The 17,351-nt window shown below is 38.3% G+C and overlaps 1 protein-coding gene across 1 annotated transcript in view; it reads right to left on the bottom strand.

The window, feature by feature from the left end:
• The window catches only part of LOC139697436 (lachesin-like), a 319,784-nt gene that overhangs the window by 167,080 nt on the left and 135,353 nt on the right, over positions 1-17,351 (bottom strand). Inside the window, exon 3 of the mRNA XM_071596149.1 lies at positions 5,007-5,087. Within this exon, the coding sequence (XP_071452250.1) occupies positions 5,007-5,087 (81 nt within the window). The remainder of the gene's footprint in view (positions 1-5,006; positions 5,088-17,351) is intronic.

Below are 17,351 nucleotides of genomic sequence, written 5' to 3'. Positions count from 1 at the left end.
GGATTTATTGTACTTGATGCGAGAGACAGCACGTCGGCTTGGGGTGGACGAGAAGAGGAAAGGAAGAGAGACATCCACGGGTGAGGGTGGGGAAGTTTACAGGGGCCGTGTAGCGAGAAAGACGAGAAACGGACGCGTGCAAGAAAATGGGAAGTTGAGCCGATTTCGATGGAACTAGGGAGGGCAAGCAAGGAAGGCGATTGGAGTGAGGAGGGGATGGTAGACGGAGAGAGAGCAGAGGAGATCGCTTTCTTTGGGATGAGAGTCACTTGTTGAGGAAAGCCTTTTAAAAAATTCATTCCAGTATTTACAGAGGGTTTAAAGGAATAAGTGACTCGAGGGTGGAAAGGTGGGGTTAGTGGGGCGAGAGAGGTGGGGCGCTGCGACGAGGTAAGGGCCCGTAAGGTCTGTTGGAACGTGCGGAATTTTGTTGTCACAACCCCAATTTTCACTTCCTTCAATCAGCCTAATCGGAACGCTCTTCAACCTGTAGTCAGTATGGTGAGGTAAGCGTAACGGGTGACTTACGCTTAAATACTTGGGAAGAGCAAATTTACCTTCAAATGTCACATTAATGTCCACAGAGTTTGCCTGGGAAAACTCAGCATCTAGTTCATTAAACTAAGAAAAAATCACATATGCCATAAAAATATCAGAAAAAATAAATTTACTATTGGTCTAAACAAATATAAACTTTGTTTTCTGAAAATGCAGAACAGAATATTTATTTGAATTAGTAAATGCAAACCTAATTTTAGCACAGCCTCCTTGATTCTAGTGTTTCAAGTAGTTGCCTAAAAGCATTTTACTATCTCTATAAATTTTAATCATAAAGTTGATTGCATTAAAAATTTGAAACATAGGAACAATTTTTTAAGCTGTGCTCGTTATTTCAAATTAAGGAAAGGCCAAATTACGTAATCAATTAATCTTAAGTCGTTTACGAGGAAAATCAATTATAATTATACAAACTACAAATATAATTGTTGAATTCAAAATTTATTAATTCAAAATTAACCATTTGAATTTCAAAGCTACTACCACTGAGAAATACACATAGTTAATCAATCCTTATACTCCAAATATATCTTTAATTATTTGGGTAATTTCAGTTAATATTTGTATATAGTTAAAGTCAATATGGAAATACAATATTTTTATTAAACGTACTACTTTTTTATATAATAAATGTGAAACTCCAATAGCCGTAAACAGTTTACCTTTCTAAACAAAGTAAAAATGAAATTAGTTGGCTAGCGCCACAAGTCAAGAAGGGGTAAAAGGTAAAAAAGGAGAGGATAAGAAAGGTGAATATGAATACGCGTATAGGCTCACTTCGACTTGTGTTGTAGTGACGATTACCCTTCAGTACGCTGAAGAGGGCTACTTTGTGACCGAAATACGCGTATTCGTATTCACCTTTCTTATCCTCTCCTTTTTTACCTTTTACCCCTTTTACCTACCTCATTATCCTTTTTTACCTTTTACCCCTTCTTGACTTGTGGCACTAGCCAACTAATTTCATTTTTACTTTGTTTAGAAAGGTAAACTGTTTACGGCATTGGAGTTTCACATTTATTATATATTACTAGCCGTAAGAGCTCATTTCTATCAATGTACTACTTTTTTATTATTGTTTTCGGGCATGACAGTGATATAAGTTGAGTTTCCACAATTAAATGGGAATCATTTGAATATTAAATTCATCTGAAATTAATGTTTTCATTCAACGTCCGTGGAGCACTGCATTTACATTTACAGCACATTGCATTTAATTCAATTTTTCATAATATTTAAAGTATCTTAAAGGCTAACAAACTCTGTAGATATCTGAGAAGCAGATTTCTTCTTTGATAACTAATTATATAAAAAAATAGATAAAGAATTGTACAATTTAGGGTGATTCTCACTTAGTGCTTTTTTAAAGAATATACTCGTATATCTATTATTTCTTTCTGCATTGCTGGAAAAACTTCAGGAAAGGAGGTCAGAAAATGTAAGAAGCTTGATGGTAACAGTTTGTAATTACTGAGGATTGTTAGCACATAAAGTGCTCTACTTATTTGCGCCTGTATTTTCCTTTTTTTATTGGTGGGATGCTGGGAATAAAATATCATTTGCGCTTTCATATACCTACCTTTGCTGAATGGATCATCTATCAGGAAAGAACAATCATCCTTGCGTTCAACTCTATAAAGCTAAGAAATCTTTTAAGGTACGAGAAATCAAGGGGAAGCGAACATGGTGATGAAGTTCTACCTCCTCTAATAACGCGCCACGACCGAGTTTATACGTATCACGCTGAACTGGCATAGAAGCGATACGACATCCCACGGAACAAACGAGAAAATTGACGTTCTTCACGTTTCGTCCATGCGAGCCTCATTAACGGAGGTCAGAGCTTTAATGCGAGTTAAATAGTGTCGCTTAAGGTGCCGCCACGGTAGATGAGGTTAAAGCGATACGGAGAGTAGACAAAAGGGATGAAATGTTTTGGTGGAGTGTGAGCCTGGTAGGCGGCATGGGAGGAAAGAGGGTATGTGGGGTGTACGGGCAGGTGGTTTGGGAGTGGGCGGGGTGTGCTAGGGAGGGCATGGAGGGGGTTACGGAAGGGAGGAGGACGTGAGAGAGAATGTGCGTAGCTTTGCCGGTGGCGCCTCCAGCGGCGGCATTTGCGTGTATCGGGCGCCAAGGAATCCGCCCGCCTCTCTCCCTGCACACGAATTAAAAATGGAACTCGAGAAAATATGTAAGCTCATGGTTTAAGGCCACAGAGGAGTGTGTGGGACCACTGCGGTTGCCACACGGATGAGGTTGCGGGAATTAGGGCAGTGTAGGTGGGGGAGAGGAGTGGGTAATGTGGGAGAGAGTGGGGTGAGTTTTAGAGTGTGGGATGGTGGATGGTTGGGGTGGGACGCGTACTAAAAACGACGCGGCGGGAGGGATGTGGGGGTCGGAGATGGAATGGAAGCTCCCCGCATTCCGATAATTCCGCCGCTGTTATTAATTTCACGGGCTTTGCTGGCAATGCTCTACAATCACTGCTCGTGCTAATTTCGGCATGTTTCCGTCTGAAAGCGGGGATGCCTTCTTACGATCCCTAGCAATTGACAGTGCGCGCTATCAAACGAGCTCCCGCGAAAGGCATTCCCATGCCCTCCTTTCCCGTTACATAGGCGAGAAAATCATCAAATTTTCGGGCGAAAGGCATCCTAGGATGAATGCTAACTCCGTGCGGAGTAAGGAGCTGCACCCGCTTCATTTCGTTAGTCGACTAGTTAGTTGGCTTGTTTTATGGATTTCAATCTAATTTCAACCATTTGGCTACTTCGATATTCATCTCCAATGAGGAACCAGCGAAAAATGGATTCTTTCATTCATTGAGTCAGGTATTTTTATTCCCGGATTTTAATAAAAATCCACCAGCAAAAATGTTTTCCGATGATTCACGGCAATGTGAGCCAGTTGTAAAAGAGGCAAAAACCTACTGAGAATCGGATTCAAGTATCCAATTTCGTTTACTCAAAATTATATGTATTTTCATCATTTTTCGTATCGGCATTCTTGATACACAGAATTAATTTCAAATTAAGAAGACTAAGGCTTAAGAATCAGCATCCGAGCTTTAAGTATAAAATGATTTAGTTGATATAAATGTGGTTAGTAAAATTAATATTGACAGAACATTTATCAAATGACAAAAAATAATCCCGAAAATGGCTAACATATCTACATGCCTAATGAATTAAACCTTACCCAGCATGTGGCGTGACGAAAATATTTAACTATAAATTTCCAATATAATAATTTGGAGTACCCTTCAGAAGAGTATTGAGAGCAATATTAATGTTTCAAGTATTTAAACTCCACCTCATCATACATATTCATTACAGAAACGTAAAATATGAGAGTTTTGGACTAGGGGTCAATTCTTAGGATAGGATAGGACTAGATCATTTCTGAGTAATTAAAAGTTCTCTCTCCGCCTCTATTTGCGGATAATTTTTTTTTGGAAATCAAATATATTTATTGTTCATATCATTGGCTCAAATGGTGATTGCTACAATCGAAAATTAACAATTATCCACGCAAAGTAACGCCATCAAGAAAGTATGTAATTGATAAACATGTTGCTTTAAAGTTAATTAGAGCTATGAATTCGAAGTGAAATAGTCTATCAAAAGTACCATGTTTGCTCCTAGTATATCATTCACCAATAGAAAGTCTCATCATACTTATATTCTTTAATGCACTTGATGTGATAGTTTCAAGCAGTCAGGGAAACTTTAGCAGGTAATCATAGTACAAGCAGTAGATCAAAGTTGTAATTTTATTTAATAAAATATATCCAAAAGGGTAAAAAGGTAATAAAAAATAAAAAAGATGCCCATTATAACTAAAAAAGAGGCCATAAACTATTGCCATATTTAAATAATTATAATTCAACGTCAACGAAAATGTTTCAAAACCATCATTTCATTAATATTTTTAAGTGATAAAAATATTCTTCTAGATTTTCACACCGAGTTAAATACATTTCAGTTATTTGTCTAACCGCTTTTGGATAACGTACGAGCATCGAGGACAGCAAACCACCCTGGGAATTCGCTACCACACGGAATTAGTCGGCGAATCAGGGCGGAGAGGGCCACTGCGGCGTGTGACGCGTGACAAAAAAAAGTCGACGGGCGTCCAGCAGGCGAGAATCGAACCGTGCTTCAAAAGTGACGGCAGCATGTTGGTGACGTCTGCCTTTGCGATTGACGCGGTGGAGAAGGGTGAGTGGCACGAGGAGTATGGGGGACCAAATGAGAAACAAAGCACCCAGGGAGAAGAGGGAGGGTTGAGCCGTTGGAGGAAGGGTAGCGGATGGAGGGGAATGGTACAAATCTCCAACAATGGCGTGGATGGCTCAAATGAAAATCACATTAGCAAAATTTCACTTGTCAATTCGAAATTATGCATGGGCGAGAAATGGGGTGGTGTTAATGCACCCCCGCACCAACCTTAGTGATTTGCTGCGGTTCATGTAGCTGTGCTAATCTGCGGGTTTGGTATTGCGGGAGAAGGTCACCAGTCGTCCTCCACTGTCATGACAGCAGATGAGGTCATGGGCAAAAGAAAGGTATCCATTTAGAATAGCGAATCACAACGGGAGGGGGAAATGGCGAGTTTTGTAACCATATAGCGACTCCGACACGCGGAGCGCTGTAGGTAAATTATGCACTAGATTAACAGTCATTTGCTAGGGGATTACTTTGACTCCGCCGTTTCGCCTTCAGAGGACGTGTAGTAATGGAAGAGGCAGCTGCAACTTGGTAAGCCGATGTTAGCAAAGCTGAAGGAAAACATGGATTCCGAGACACAGCATGCTATGCTCCAAACTTCATGCCCCTTGAGAAATTAGACAGCATGCCTACAACTGAACTAGCGGTGACATCGAGAGGTGGGGGCATGCACATATTACATAGAGTCAACCGATTGTAATAGAAGAAGAACGAAAGAATTGGGGTAAAATTATTTAAAATACTACTTTCAATTTATGATTTGACATAAATACATTATAATCACATAAGTTTAGAGAATTATTCTTCATAGACTTCGATGAGTTAACAATGCGAGTACACTATATTACCTATACACCTAAACCTATGAAGGACAATTGATCTACTTAGATTTATATCTAATATTTTAATGGTTACAGACTTTTACTCTACATCATATCGAATAATTTTAATGGATACCTTATTCGTAAATTAAATGGGACCATTTTTACTCACGCACCAAGTTCATCAAACCTGAAATAAACTTTCTTATATCTATAGGAAAATTAATACCGATTATACCGAGATTGATTCAAAAGTTACTGCCTCTATAAGCATTTGTACTAACAAACAATTATCTTTCTATGAGAATATCTACAGTTTGTAGATGGGAATGATTCTTCCGGTGGGAATCAATTTTACAGCTGTTTGTAGAGACTTCTTTTGAAAAAAAGCGTCTTTAATTCTGATGCTTCGTGCTTTTAGGGGGCTCGAGGAACGAAAACAACCCTATTTATGACCAAATGAAGCAAATTTCAATCCAGTTACAAAAATCTTACTACCGACCAAGTTAAAATTTACTACGTCACCTTCAGGTGACCTGTATACCCAAGTAATGTTCAAATACATGGAGACTGTGTGCACACAAATGTACTACGAAATAGTGCATTATTATTTTTGCAGCCAAAAGGAATTGAACCTTAAGAAAATATTTATTGCGACTGAAACTTACAATTTAAGTACTATATTCCTAGCATCAGGATAAAACAACCTTACATGAAAGAAAAATTCTATACACAGAAAATCCTGTTTATTCGAGGAAGCTTGGGCCATATAACATTATAATATATATATATATATATGTATATATACATATATATATATATATATATATATATATATATACACATATACATATATATATATATATATATATATATATATACATACTCATTAACATATAAACATAAAAAGGAAAAGGGATAGGAACACACATAAAGGACACCCAGGAGAAGTGGGAAAGGCGGAATCAGGTAGATCATGAGTATAAAAATATTTCCTAGACCGGGATTTGAACTCCGGATCTTTCCATTTGCCGGGCGGAGGCTCTTAACCACTTGATCCGCCCGGCAAATGGAAAGATGCGGAGTTCAAGTCCCGGTCTAGGAAATATTTTTACACTCGTGATCTGCCTGATTCCGCCTTCCCCACTTTTCCTGTGTGTTCCTATACCATTTCCTTATATCTGTTTCTATGTAAATGAGTATTTGTTCGCCGTTTGGCGGGATTTCGTGTTTGAATGTTTATATATTGAAGTAATTGAGTAGTTACTTACCAAAAGAAATAGAAGCGATGAATTTCAATTATGAGCAGCTAATCGGTTTTCATTTTCAAATTCAATATGAATATTAAACGATAAAACACGATAGGAATTATTAATAGTATTAAAGAGTTTTAATTTCAATGCATAATAATTTATTTTATGATTTAGTATATTAAAATTCGACAATCAGGGCTCACTCTTCAATCTAGACTTTCATTAAAGCATCATAGATGTATGCCACAACAATTTTCTTTTTTCCTAATACGGGGCTGATTTCTGTCGATGAGTACAGCAATAAATACGTAACAGTTCGACTTAGAGAGAGTACAACACGGGAAAATTCTCAAGAAAAATTAACAGGAGCCCATATTTCTTCTTCTACGCCAGTTAAATAAGGCCAATTAGAAGTAGAACCTAAACAATGTAAACGGGAGTGGAGGAAAATCGCGAGCCACTTAGAGGTATTCTAAAGTTATTCGGTACAGATGGGGTAGGCTGGAGTGTATCTCCGAGCGGAAGAGTACACAACATCCCCACCCGGCGTTCCCCCGTTTCAACCCAACTAAAGCACACCACGCCCCCAATTCCCCTTTGAGGCTCCATTGTGTTTCGCTTTATATCAAACTCCGCACACAAAACTGCGAAGGCTTAGAAAATGGATCACTCCCGAAAGTGAAGGGGAGATTGGAGGAGATGGTCTCTGGGCGGAAACCCAAAGAGGCGGAGGATGGCGACCACGGCTTCCTTTTTTCCGGAGAGGAAAAGAGAGGCTGGGGGAACGAGGGAGAAAGCGGCGGCGATCGTGGGGGAGAAAGTGAGGCATGTGGCACGCATGCAAAAGCAAGGGATGACGAGAAGGGAGCCCGACGAAGGGAGAGAGACGAAATGCCACGAGGGAAGGAGAAGCGGAAAACGGCGGAGAGGCGGGAGAGGGTGGGAGCGGTGGGCCTATGTGTACTATCCCAGCAAGCGAGGGATTGGGGTTGGCGGGGGGGCTTAAAAACAACACGAATTATTTTCTCAAGACAAACATAGTGAGTTGAAAGGCTGGAAAAAGTTTACTCGAGGGTGTGGGAGGGACTGCAAAAGGAAAGGCGGGAAAAGACGGTAGAAAGAAAGTTGTGTGAATAACGGAAAGATATACAAAAATGTATATGTATTAAGGTATAATAAAGGGAGGCGCGGAAAATTGAAGACCGTGGGGCACACTTTTGCACGTAAAAGTAAGAGGAACGAAGAAGATCGACAGGCGGCATCCGTGGGCGCTCGGGTGGTCCAAGGAGATAAGAGCTGAGAAAAGTGACAGCTGTCCGAGTTTGTGGTGGAGGGAATGAGGAGGGCATTGGGTTTGGGAAAGAGAATTGAGGAGGAGAAGTAACAGAGGGTGGACGTGCCGAAGGGCTCGAGGAGAGAGGTGAAGAGGAGGAAGAAGGGAGAGAAACTGTGGAGGGAACATGCATAAGGATACGAAATGGAGAGGATGACGGATGGAGAGATGCCGCGAGGGTGGCTGAGGGGATTAAGAGAACGATGTGCTCCTGGGGAAAGCCTCAGGTAAGGTCGAATGGGAAAGAATTGTGTGTATGTTCGGGTAGAGGAGAACCGAGTGGGAGGGAGCGGGGAGAGGAGAAATAAGGGTAGTAGACAGAGAGAGATATTGCGGATGAAGAGGAAGAGAGGGGTGGATATATATGGAGGAAAAGGAGATTAGATTGAGCGAGGATTAGAAGGGGCTAAGGGAGGGATCTGGATTGGAAGCGTATAAGTTGAGTTTCACGCCATTATAAATGAGGATGTTCTTCTTATGGAGGCAAGTTAGGGTCGGGGGTATAGTGGAGATGGAAAAGTCCGGAGAAGGGGATGCAGAAACGCTCTACCACCTACATAAATTACGTACAGGATACTGTGTGTGTGGGTTTCTTAATTTTATTCGGGATTTGGATAGCAGAAAGGTACCGTCTACGCTTTTAGTCGCTGAAATTCATCGCTCAAATAGACAAGAGCTTGGAGTATCACTTTACAGTCAATTTTATTATTAAGGTACTTCAATGTACCTCTACAAGGGTATAATAAATAAAAAATGTCGGCTTCGTAAACTAGTGACACATTTATAACATCAGTCTTATGTTACATTCATTATTAAAAATTAGCATAGCTGAAGTCTGCTATGAAAACAAAAACTGATGCCACACATTTTTGTGATACCGAAATTCCACAGATATATAATAATGACATTCTGACGTAACTAATTAAGTAATTCTTTAAAGAGCTCTAGCTTATTTCCGGGAATTCTTTCCTTGGATTTCAGTAATTAGTGGATCAATACGTAAGATATTACACATCTTCTTTACTCGAATAATCAAACATCAACATGAAAGGGTTGCTATTAGATTAAAAGGCTACATTACATTACACACGCATTGTAAAAGCACATCCAAAATAAACAAAAGTATATAAAAACCTCTTAAACATGGACATTATTTTTATGTAAAACATGGGATTATGACCAACTGCCTGAGAACATCATTAACGCAACTTTTCAGTAAAGAAAAGAAAAATTTTACCATATCAATTCCATTATTATTTTAATTTATATCAGATATTTATTCATAAATATTGTGCTGGCTGATATATTAGACGATGCAAACATTTTTATTGTTGATTAGTAATTTATATTTCATAAATATAATTCTTCATCAACTCATTAGAGCTGACGCGGGATTTTTGGGTTATGACATCATTTCTGCGACGCTACGGCACAATACGTAGCTCGCTGAACGAGAAATCTTGACATTTGAAGAACAAAACGTAACAAAGCCTGTTATCCCTCATGACGACGGATGATCTCCAAAACTATGCTAAGCTTAAATGAAACACGAATGTTGCAACTCATTCTTAATTTTATTACGTTGATGGACGCAAAGCCGGCTCGTACAAAGTAGGTACATCTACTGCAACCTGTCTGCCGCTATTAATTAATATGAAACCTGGAAACAATGAGTGATGCACGCTAAACCTTTCCCCAGACAAAACCGCGCGCAAGCGGTTTCTGGAGGGTGTGGAATCCACGATGGACCAAGGGAGGGCGTCAGTGAGTGGCGGCCAAGCGTGAGTGGATGAATAGGAGGGGAGATTAAGGCAGGAGCAGAGAGAAAGATAAAGGAGACGCAGGGAGGGTGATGGTGTATGGATAGTTCGGGGGAAGAAAAAAATAAGAAGTGAGGGCGTGGTGGAAAGGTGGCCGTCAGAGAAGGGGAGAGGGCTGAGGATGGGTGGAGAGCCGTTAGCAAGCAATCGGTAGGAGAATCGGACACGAGCACGGGGATGTAAAGAAGGGGGGAAGTAAACGGGATTCGGAACTTGGACCGGGAATTAGAGCCGGGAAAGAAGCAGAAAAGGTATAGTCGGGTGTCGAGCTGGTGAGGCAGTGGGGGTTTAAGGTTTCAAGTGATCGAGGGTGGGCTCGGAACGAGAATGGGGTAGGGTGTAGAAGGGGGGAAAAACAGATATAGAGAGAGAGAGGAAGAGAGGAGGCCGCGGAGGATGGTGACAAAACGTTGAGAGAGAGAATAAAAACTGCCGAATTAGGGACAGAAGGGAGACTGGAAAGGTGGAGCACTGAGGGATGGATGGAGGAGAGGCGGTTAAAAGGCGGGCAGGTGCCCACCGAGGTACCGCGCTCTCATCCTTAATCCGCAGGAACAGTGGCGGCTGAGACAATTAATCAGTTTCTGTGACGCGGGATGAGGTATCTGTGTGCTCGGATGAGAGACAGGTTGCGTACCGAAAATGGAAGAGAGTGTGAGAGCCGACTTGGAAATGGGAAGGAAGGGGGATAACCCGGAAGGTGGCCGTAGCGGTGGAGGATAGAATAGGAGTAGGTGGATCCGTGGCGACCGTGGGAGTCGAGGGGTTTTACACGGTGGCAGAAAATGAGAAAGGTGATTTTGAGAAAAGTGGAAAAGAGGTAAATATAGTATGTAGTGTTTAAGATGTCCATTGGTGTGGGAAGTGTCGTCTAATGGCTCGCTCGGTAGAGAACCTGCATATTGTGACAATAAAAATGGGATAAAGACGGTAAGTTGGTTCATTAAACCTTTTGGTGCCAACAAATAGAGATCTTTAACGGCCTGATGCAACGTGCGCGTTGGGCTCCCGTTGTACTCAACAATCTTCCAAAGCACGATTACGCGTTGGAACTATAGCATACTGGAGCAGAAAATGACCTGGACCTGAGAGACCTAAAAATAGTTCAGCGATAAAGGAAGTGTTTCCCATTACCGGACTCACATCAAATTCCTTTATGAACATGACTTCATATACTATATCATATTTGTGATGATTAAATCATTCTTAGAAGGAAGTGGAGCATAACACAATAAGGAAAACCCGATAACAATTTATCATCAACTATTCATCCTCTTTAATGAAATTCTAACGGCTTCAATAGCCCAGAATAAGCCACCGAGTATCTATTCAAAGCTAAAATATTCATTAAATTATCGATAACAAAATATCGCCATGGGATCATTTTGTCGTCGATGGACTTGATCCTGAGAAATGGTGTAATACCGAGTTCGATTTAACCTAATTATTCACTTAATCTGAAGTGATTCACCTAATCTGAAAAATTAATCTAATGCTGAAAAAATGGATGCATTCACATGGAATGTAAAGAGCAACTGTATTATTTTAATAATTCCAATTTAACCTAACATTCTGAGTCAGCAATGGGAAAATAATGAACGGAATAACGTGTGCGAGAATGAGTTTCGGTTTAATTGAAAAAGCTTAAATAATTCAACCGTGTTCGTAATATCTGTGAATCGGCGAAGAGGTAATTTCCTACCTGGGATCAAATTTTCACGGCCAATAACTCTAACACCCAAACATTTTAGAATAACGAATATTTGTTAATTTTCCATTTTATTACATTAAGCGCAACGGTATCTCCTTTAATAGATCCAATACATCTATTTTCTTATTTTTTAGATAAAATATTTTCTTTAGATATTTTTTCAAGTTTTATTCCTCAGAATAACTAATTATAAACTTATTTAAAACTATGACATTGCTATTTCTGGCCGTAGTGGTTTTACAAATTTTTCTTTATTCATTTTCATATTGAGCATCTTCCCTTAGTTCGTGCAAATGAGTTGGGGGAATATGTGTTCCAGAAAATCTTCTTCGTAGATCTTTCAAATTTACGTGACAACAAGACTTATCTAGAACACAAACACTTCTTCTTGCATTATTTCCAATTTTAGTGACAGCAAAAAAGTGTAGAACTATCGTTCATTCTTTTTTCAATGCAGCAGCAATTAATTTTAACACACAATTTTCTCTATTTTCAAATAATCCCTGACAAAATACAGGGAGGGTAGCCAACGAAATCGTAAAAACTTGAAATCACAGCAAAGAGTGTGAAAAAAGACTGTCGCAAGCGCATTCAAACAAAACACAAAAAGACGCGACTGGACCCGAATGAATTATCGCCTTAAGGCGCTTATCCACATTACTGCCACTCCACCGAGTGTTCGAAAAAACCACAAAGTAAAAAAATGTATTTTCTAGGAATAAAATATTAAAAACCTTTCGCTATATCACGTTCAATGCATGCGACCTCTTTCCCGCTTTTAAACTAGCCTAAAACATTTGTTTGGGCGACAAAATAAAAAATGCATCGATTGCTGCAGTAACACTTTAAACAAATTCTTTAAATCCAAACTTTTTAATTTAATACCTAATTTATAAAAATATGTTTTGCTTTAATTTAATATTTAAATTCAAACGCAAAATTTTGCGACTGAAAATTAATTTTGGGATAGAATTTATTTTTGAACCTGTATACGTTTATCGTACCTCACCCTGAAAATCAGTATATGTATAAAAAAATAAGATACAGCTTTTCCACACTTTGAATCAGCTTTGAAGAGATGATATTGCCCTGTAGTTTGCTTTAAGCTAATAGAAAATGTTTCTTAAATGGAAGAGTGTTTTTTTTAATGATAAGCCTGATTTATTAGCTATGAATACTGTGTGCTAATTGGAAATGCTAATATATAGCGAACCGTTATAAAGACTTAGTTTTCAGATCTGTATTAATAAAGAAATAAATCAGCACGCTAACAATCATCAGTAAAATTTCAATTCCTTGTAGTCACTAAAATAAATTGTATTATACAGTGGACCTATTATCAATACATTTTCAAAATTCGGCATATTTTATCCCTAAAATTAACATTACACTTTAGGTGTAACTGAAAAGCTATGTAAGACACACTTGGAAGAGTTTATTCTTGAATTTTGATTATGCAGCCAATTTCTCTCACCCCTGGCGTTATCCAAGCGTGACTGCTTATTTAATATTTCAATAGTTCCTTATATTTAGCTGAATATTATATTGACTTATTGAAATGGTTTCCAATCAAAAATGAACTTCTCATAAAAATGATTTGCAATCTGCTTGTGTTCATTTTGTTGATCAGTTGAACCAGCGTACGTACATAAAGCTAAAAGTTTTGCTTGATTTTTAATTAACCTATGTTTTCTCAAAGAATAATTTGTGTATATTTTTTCACGACTATTTGCTATCTAAATCTTCAGAAGATTGAAAATGAAGTCAAAATTAAATTTCTTGTCAAGTAAAATTAGGCTACGCTAACAAGCAGGCAGTAAAAAAGGCTGAACAGAATTGAATTTCTTAATGACAAAGTGATTTGCTGCAGTTTAATTCAGATGCTACCGTTAACACACACCGTAAAAAAGCTCTCTGAAACGTTACAGTTTGTAAGGATTTTATTAACTGGTTTCGACATAGGAACAGTTTCACTGAAACCAACAGTATCTTTCACAAGCAGCACGCAAAATAATTTTAAATAATGCCAAAACACAATACATTATTTACCCTTTCTGGCTCAATTTTACTGAATATTTCAAAATTTGATATTGAACAAGGTTTTAGATTACTAGACAATGATTATTAAAAAGTAAAGGTAGTGTGCTTTTCATTTTTTTTAATTTACTTTTGCTATTCATCGTTACTTATTTATTTCCAGCAACCCGTAGGTTTACCTTACTTTGAGAATTCAAACCGAGAATGAACTCATGACGCTGATACATATGCAACTACTAGTACTCAAAATTTTGTTTTTTTTTACCTAAAAGCGCATCCATTATCAAAGCAAGGAATCAAGACTTAAAATTTCCGACCGATCTTTGGCGAATTTACCATTACCACAAACAGCAGAAAATTTCTGTTGCTTTGGTAAAAAAGCGATGGACTGCTTATGCAGGTGAATTTTAATGGAGATGAAGAGAAGATAAACAGCTAAGTCATAAATACTGTAAAAGCCTAAAATACACATGGCAGGCATTTATCGTGAGCCAAAAAAGATGGATGAAATTAATGATTTACGGCAATTCTCACTGGATATTCAAGAATGCCATTCAAAATCGCAAGTGGAAAACGATTACTTATGGCAATTAATGCGCTCTGTTGATTGTTAGTGCAACTCTTATTCTTCACGTACTCATGAAAAGGCAGTTAAATAAATTAAGAAATATTATTTATGGAATTATCGAACGATATAAGCTTCCTTGAAGGAAAGGAATGCAAAAAGTTGGATGACTCAAATAACCTTCAGATTGAAAGCTAGTGATGCGAAAAGAAATATTCCAAAGCAAACAAAAATATAGATTTCTCAGCCCATATTCACATCAGAAATTATAAACGATTTACATATTTATTATATTAACATTATTGTATTCAACCTTAATTTATGTTTATAATTAACACGGACGAATCATCGCAATATTACTAAGTCTCAACCGACCCGAAACAACGTGACCCTACGTTACAATAAATCCTAATTCAATCCTGCATACTTTGTCTCATTTAGTTCAGACCAGCATACCTCTTCCTCCTTTACCTCGTCTGTCTAACACTCCTCATCTATTATAGTCGTCAGCATTCTATCTCCCAGCAAAATGCGTTAAATCCGCATATCTCTCTCCATTGGATTCCTCCTAAGTACATTCCTTTCTCCCCCACTTTGACTAGCACTTCGCTTATTTACTTATTCTTGCATTTCACCTTCCCCATCTTTTTTCACGCCTACATCGTAATAACCACTAATCTACGCCTATTACATTGCCTCCAATACCAAGTATTCGCGCCGTAAAAAAATACACACTTAATCACTATTTTCACGTCAGGTGTCTAAAACACTTTTGAGAAGGACGACGGGAAACCCTCTCAATTGCAAGATAAGGAAGTGGACACAAACATGATATTCATTCATCAAGAGGAGGTATATTTACAACTAGTAATATCTTATATAAACTTTCAGCTTTGGTTATCATCGCATACATATTCCAAATGAAAAATAAATAGAAATAAAAAACTCAGGTCCGGCGTTTTGACCCAATTATCCACAATGATTAATTTTATATTTCATATTTTTTACAAAATGAAACAAATTGACAGCTAGTGATTTGTTCATCGGAGCCCAATGGAATATAATTGTAAAACACCGACCCTGCCAGCTAATCGAATGCAATTGCATAGGCGTGCAATGAATCACACATTTCCAAAATTTGTTCAAGTTTAGAGCAACAAGAAATGTGACACGGATTTTGTGAGTTTTCTATAACTGTCAAATAGCTATCGGGTGTTCGAGAAAAACTTTTTTAGACCCGAAATTGACAAATTGAAGACTTTGAATATATTTGAATTATTTCTTTTTTCTCGACCTAGAAAGATTAAATCAGCTAAAATTGGCTATGAAAAATATAATGTGTATTATTTTTGAAAATGTTATTAACTTATGTTGATGATTTCCCCTAGTGAATGACTAAAATAAATAGACATTAAGTTTATGACAACTATTTGAGAAGATATGAAGAGACAATTGGAATAGCAGAATTTCACTGACTGGAAAAATGTTAATCACGATTGACCTCGGTAACTCGGGGTTTAATTCGTAGAAACGCTGAAATGACTTCTTATAGAATTGAACCAAAATTGAATAAATTTTAATAATTTCTCAAATGATACTTTTTCTATGGAATCAAAAATATAATATATATTTGCATTGGATTTATAACTTACATACTCAAAATGACATGTTCTTCAATGAATTATTCATCTACGTAGTGAGTCATGATACGTTTACTTTTCTCCGGAGCTGACAAAAAAAGTAGCGCTCCTGCACTTAACAGTTGATGGTGTCAAAAAGTATAATTCACATCCCAAACATGGTCTTCACTAGTATTGTGAAATGCATTTATTTTTCAAGAAGGGTATAGTGACGTTGTGATCCTGGTTTACGCTCTTTCTTTGCTAATTGCCCAGTGGCCGATGGAATTTCATCTGATACTCCCAAAACATTAAAATAACTTTTCAATTAACAATTTTACACAAATTGCAATGAAATGCATCATTGAATCAGAAAATAATTTTTGATAAAAAGTCTAAAATATTAATACATTTTCGGAACAGTTATTTTTAGATAAAATAGAAACAAAGTTACTCTAATAGATTTTATCTCCAATTTTTAATCTTAATGATGGAATCTCAAACGCCAATTTTTTGTGAATACAGTACATTTCAAACAAAGCAGTTTAAATAATAAAATATGAATAGCCACGATGTTGAGACATATTTTACAGCTCACAGCGAGTAACTTCGAAATTTGGTGAATTTCTAATACTAATACTTTTTAACCTCATGTCCATTATAGCAAAACTTTTCTCCACGACCATTTTGGGAAAATTAATATTGATAATGCTAATTGTGACACGAAAGATAAATAGAGGGCAGAGGGCAGAGAAAAACAGAGAAGAGCGAAGGCAAAAGGAACTGCGGTGGTGGTGGTGGGGTGTTAGGATGGGGAGGGTAGCATGGTCGAAGTGAGGCGGCGTGAGGATCAAGTTGGTGAATAGGAAATGCAAAGTGATGGAGTGAGTGGTGGAAAAGAAGGCAAGTGGGGGGACGGCGGTGGAGGGAGAGGGACGAGATGGAGGAATTTTGAATTTGGGATGGTCGATGTGGATAAAAAGAGAGAGAGGGGAATAGGAGGGTGGGAGGAGGATCGAGGGGGACAAGAGGGTTGGGAGCGAGAGTGAATTAGTGGAGGTTGTCCGAGGGGAAATGAGTGAGGTGGGAGAATGGGGCGGCAGAGTGGCAGGCCCAGATGGACCACCCAACGAGTGGAAAGGGAGAGCGGCCTAGGGGGAGATGGGAGATGCACGTTGGGGGTCGGTACTCGCATATGCTTTTGACGGCAGAGCAAAAATACCGGAGACGGTAGAAAATTAAGAAAGAAGAAATATTAAGACGGAACTGGTATTCTATTCTCGTGAAGCTGAGTCAGAATAAAGAAGTTCCGTGTGAGCTAGTTAGAGTATTAAATGAAAATACCGGGAACGCAATCCCCGTTCGGAGTATAAAACCGTTTATTTTTTCTTCCCGGAAAGTTATC

This window comes from Hetaerina americana, unplaced genomic scaffold (assembly GCF_022747635.1).
Source record: "Hetaerina americana unplaced genomic scaffold, ioHetAmer1.1.p SCAF_1, whole genome shotgun sequence".
Taxonomy (NCBI): Eukaryota; Metazoa; Arthropoda; class Insecta; order Odonata; family Calopterygidae; genus Hetaerina; species Hetaerina americana.
Note: the sequence above shows the minus strand (reverse complement) of the source record. Positions and strands in the feature narration are given on the sequence as shown.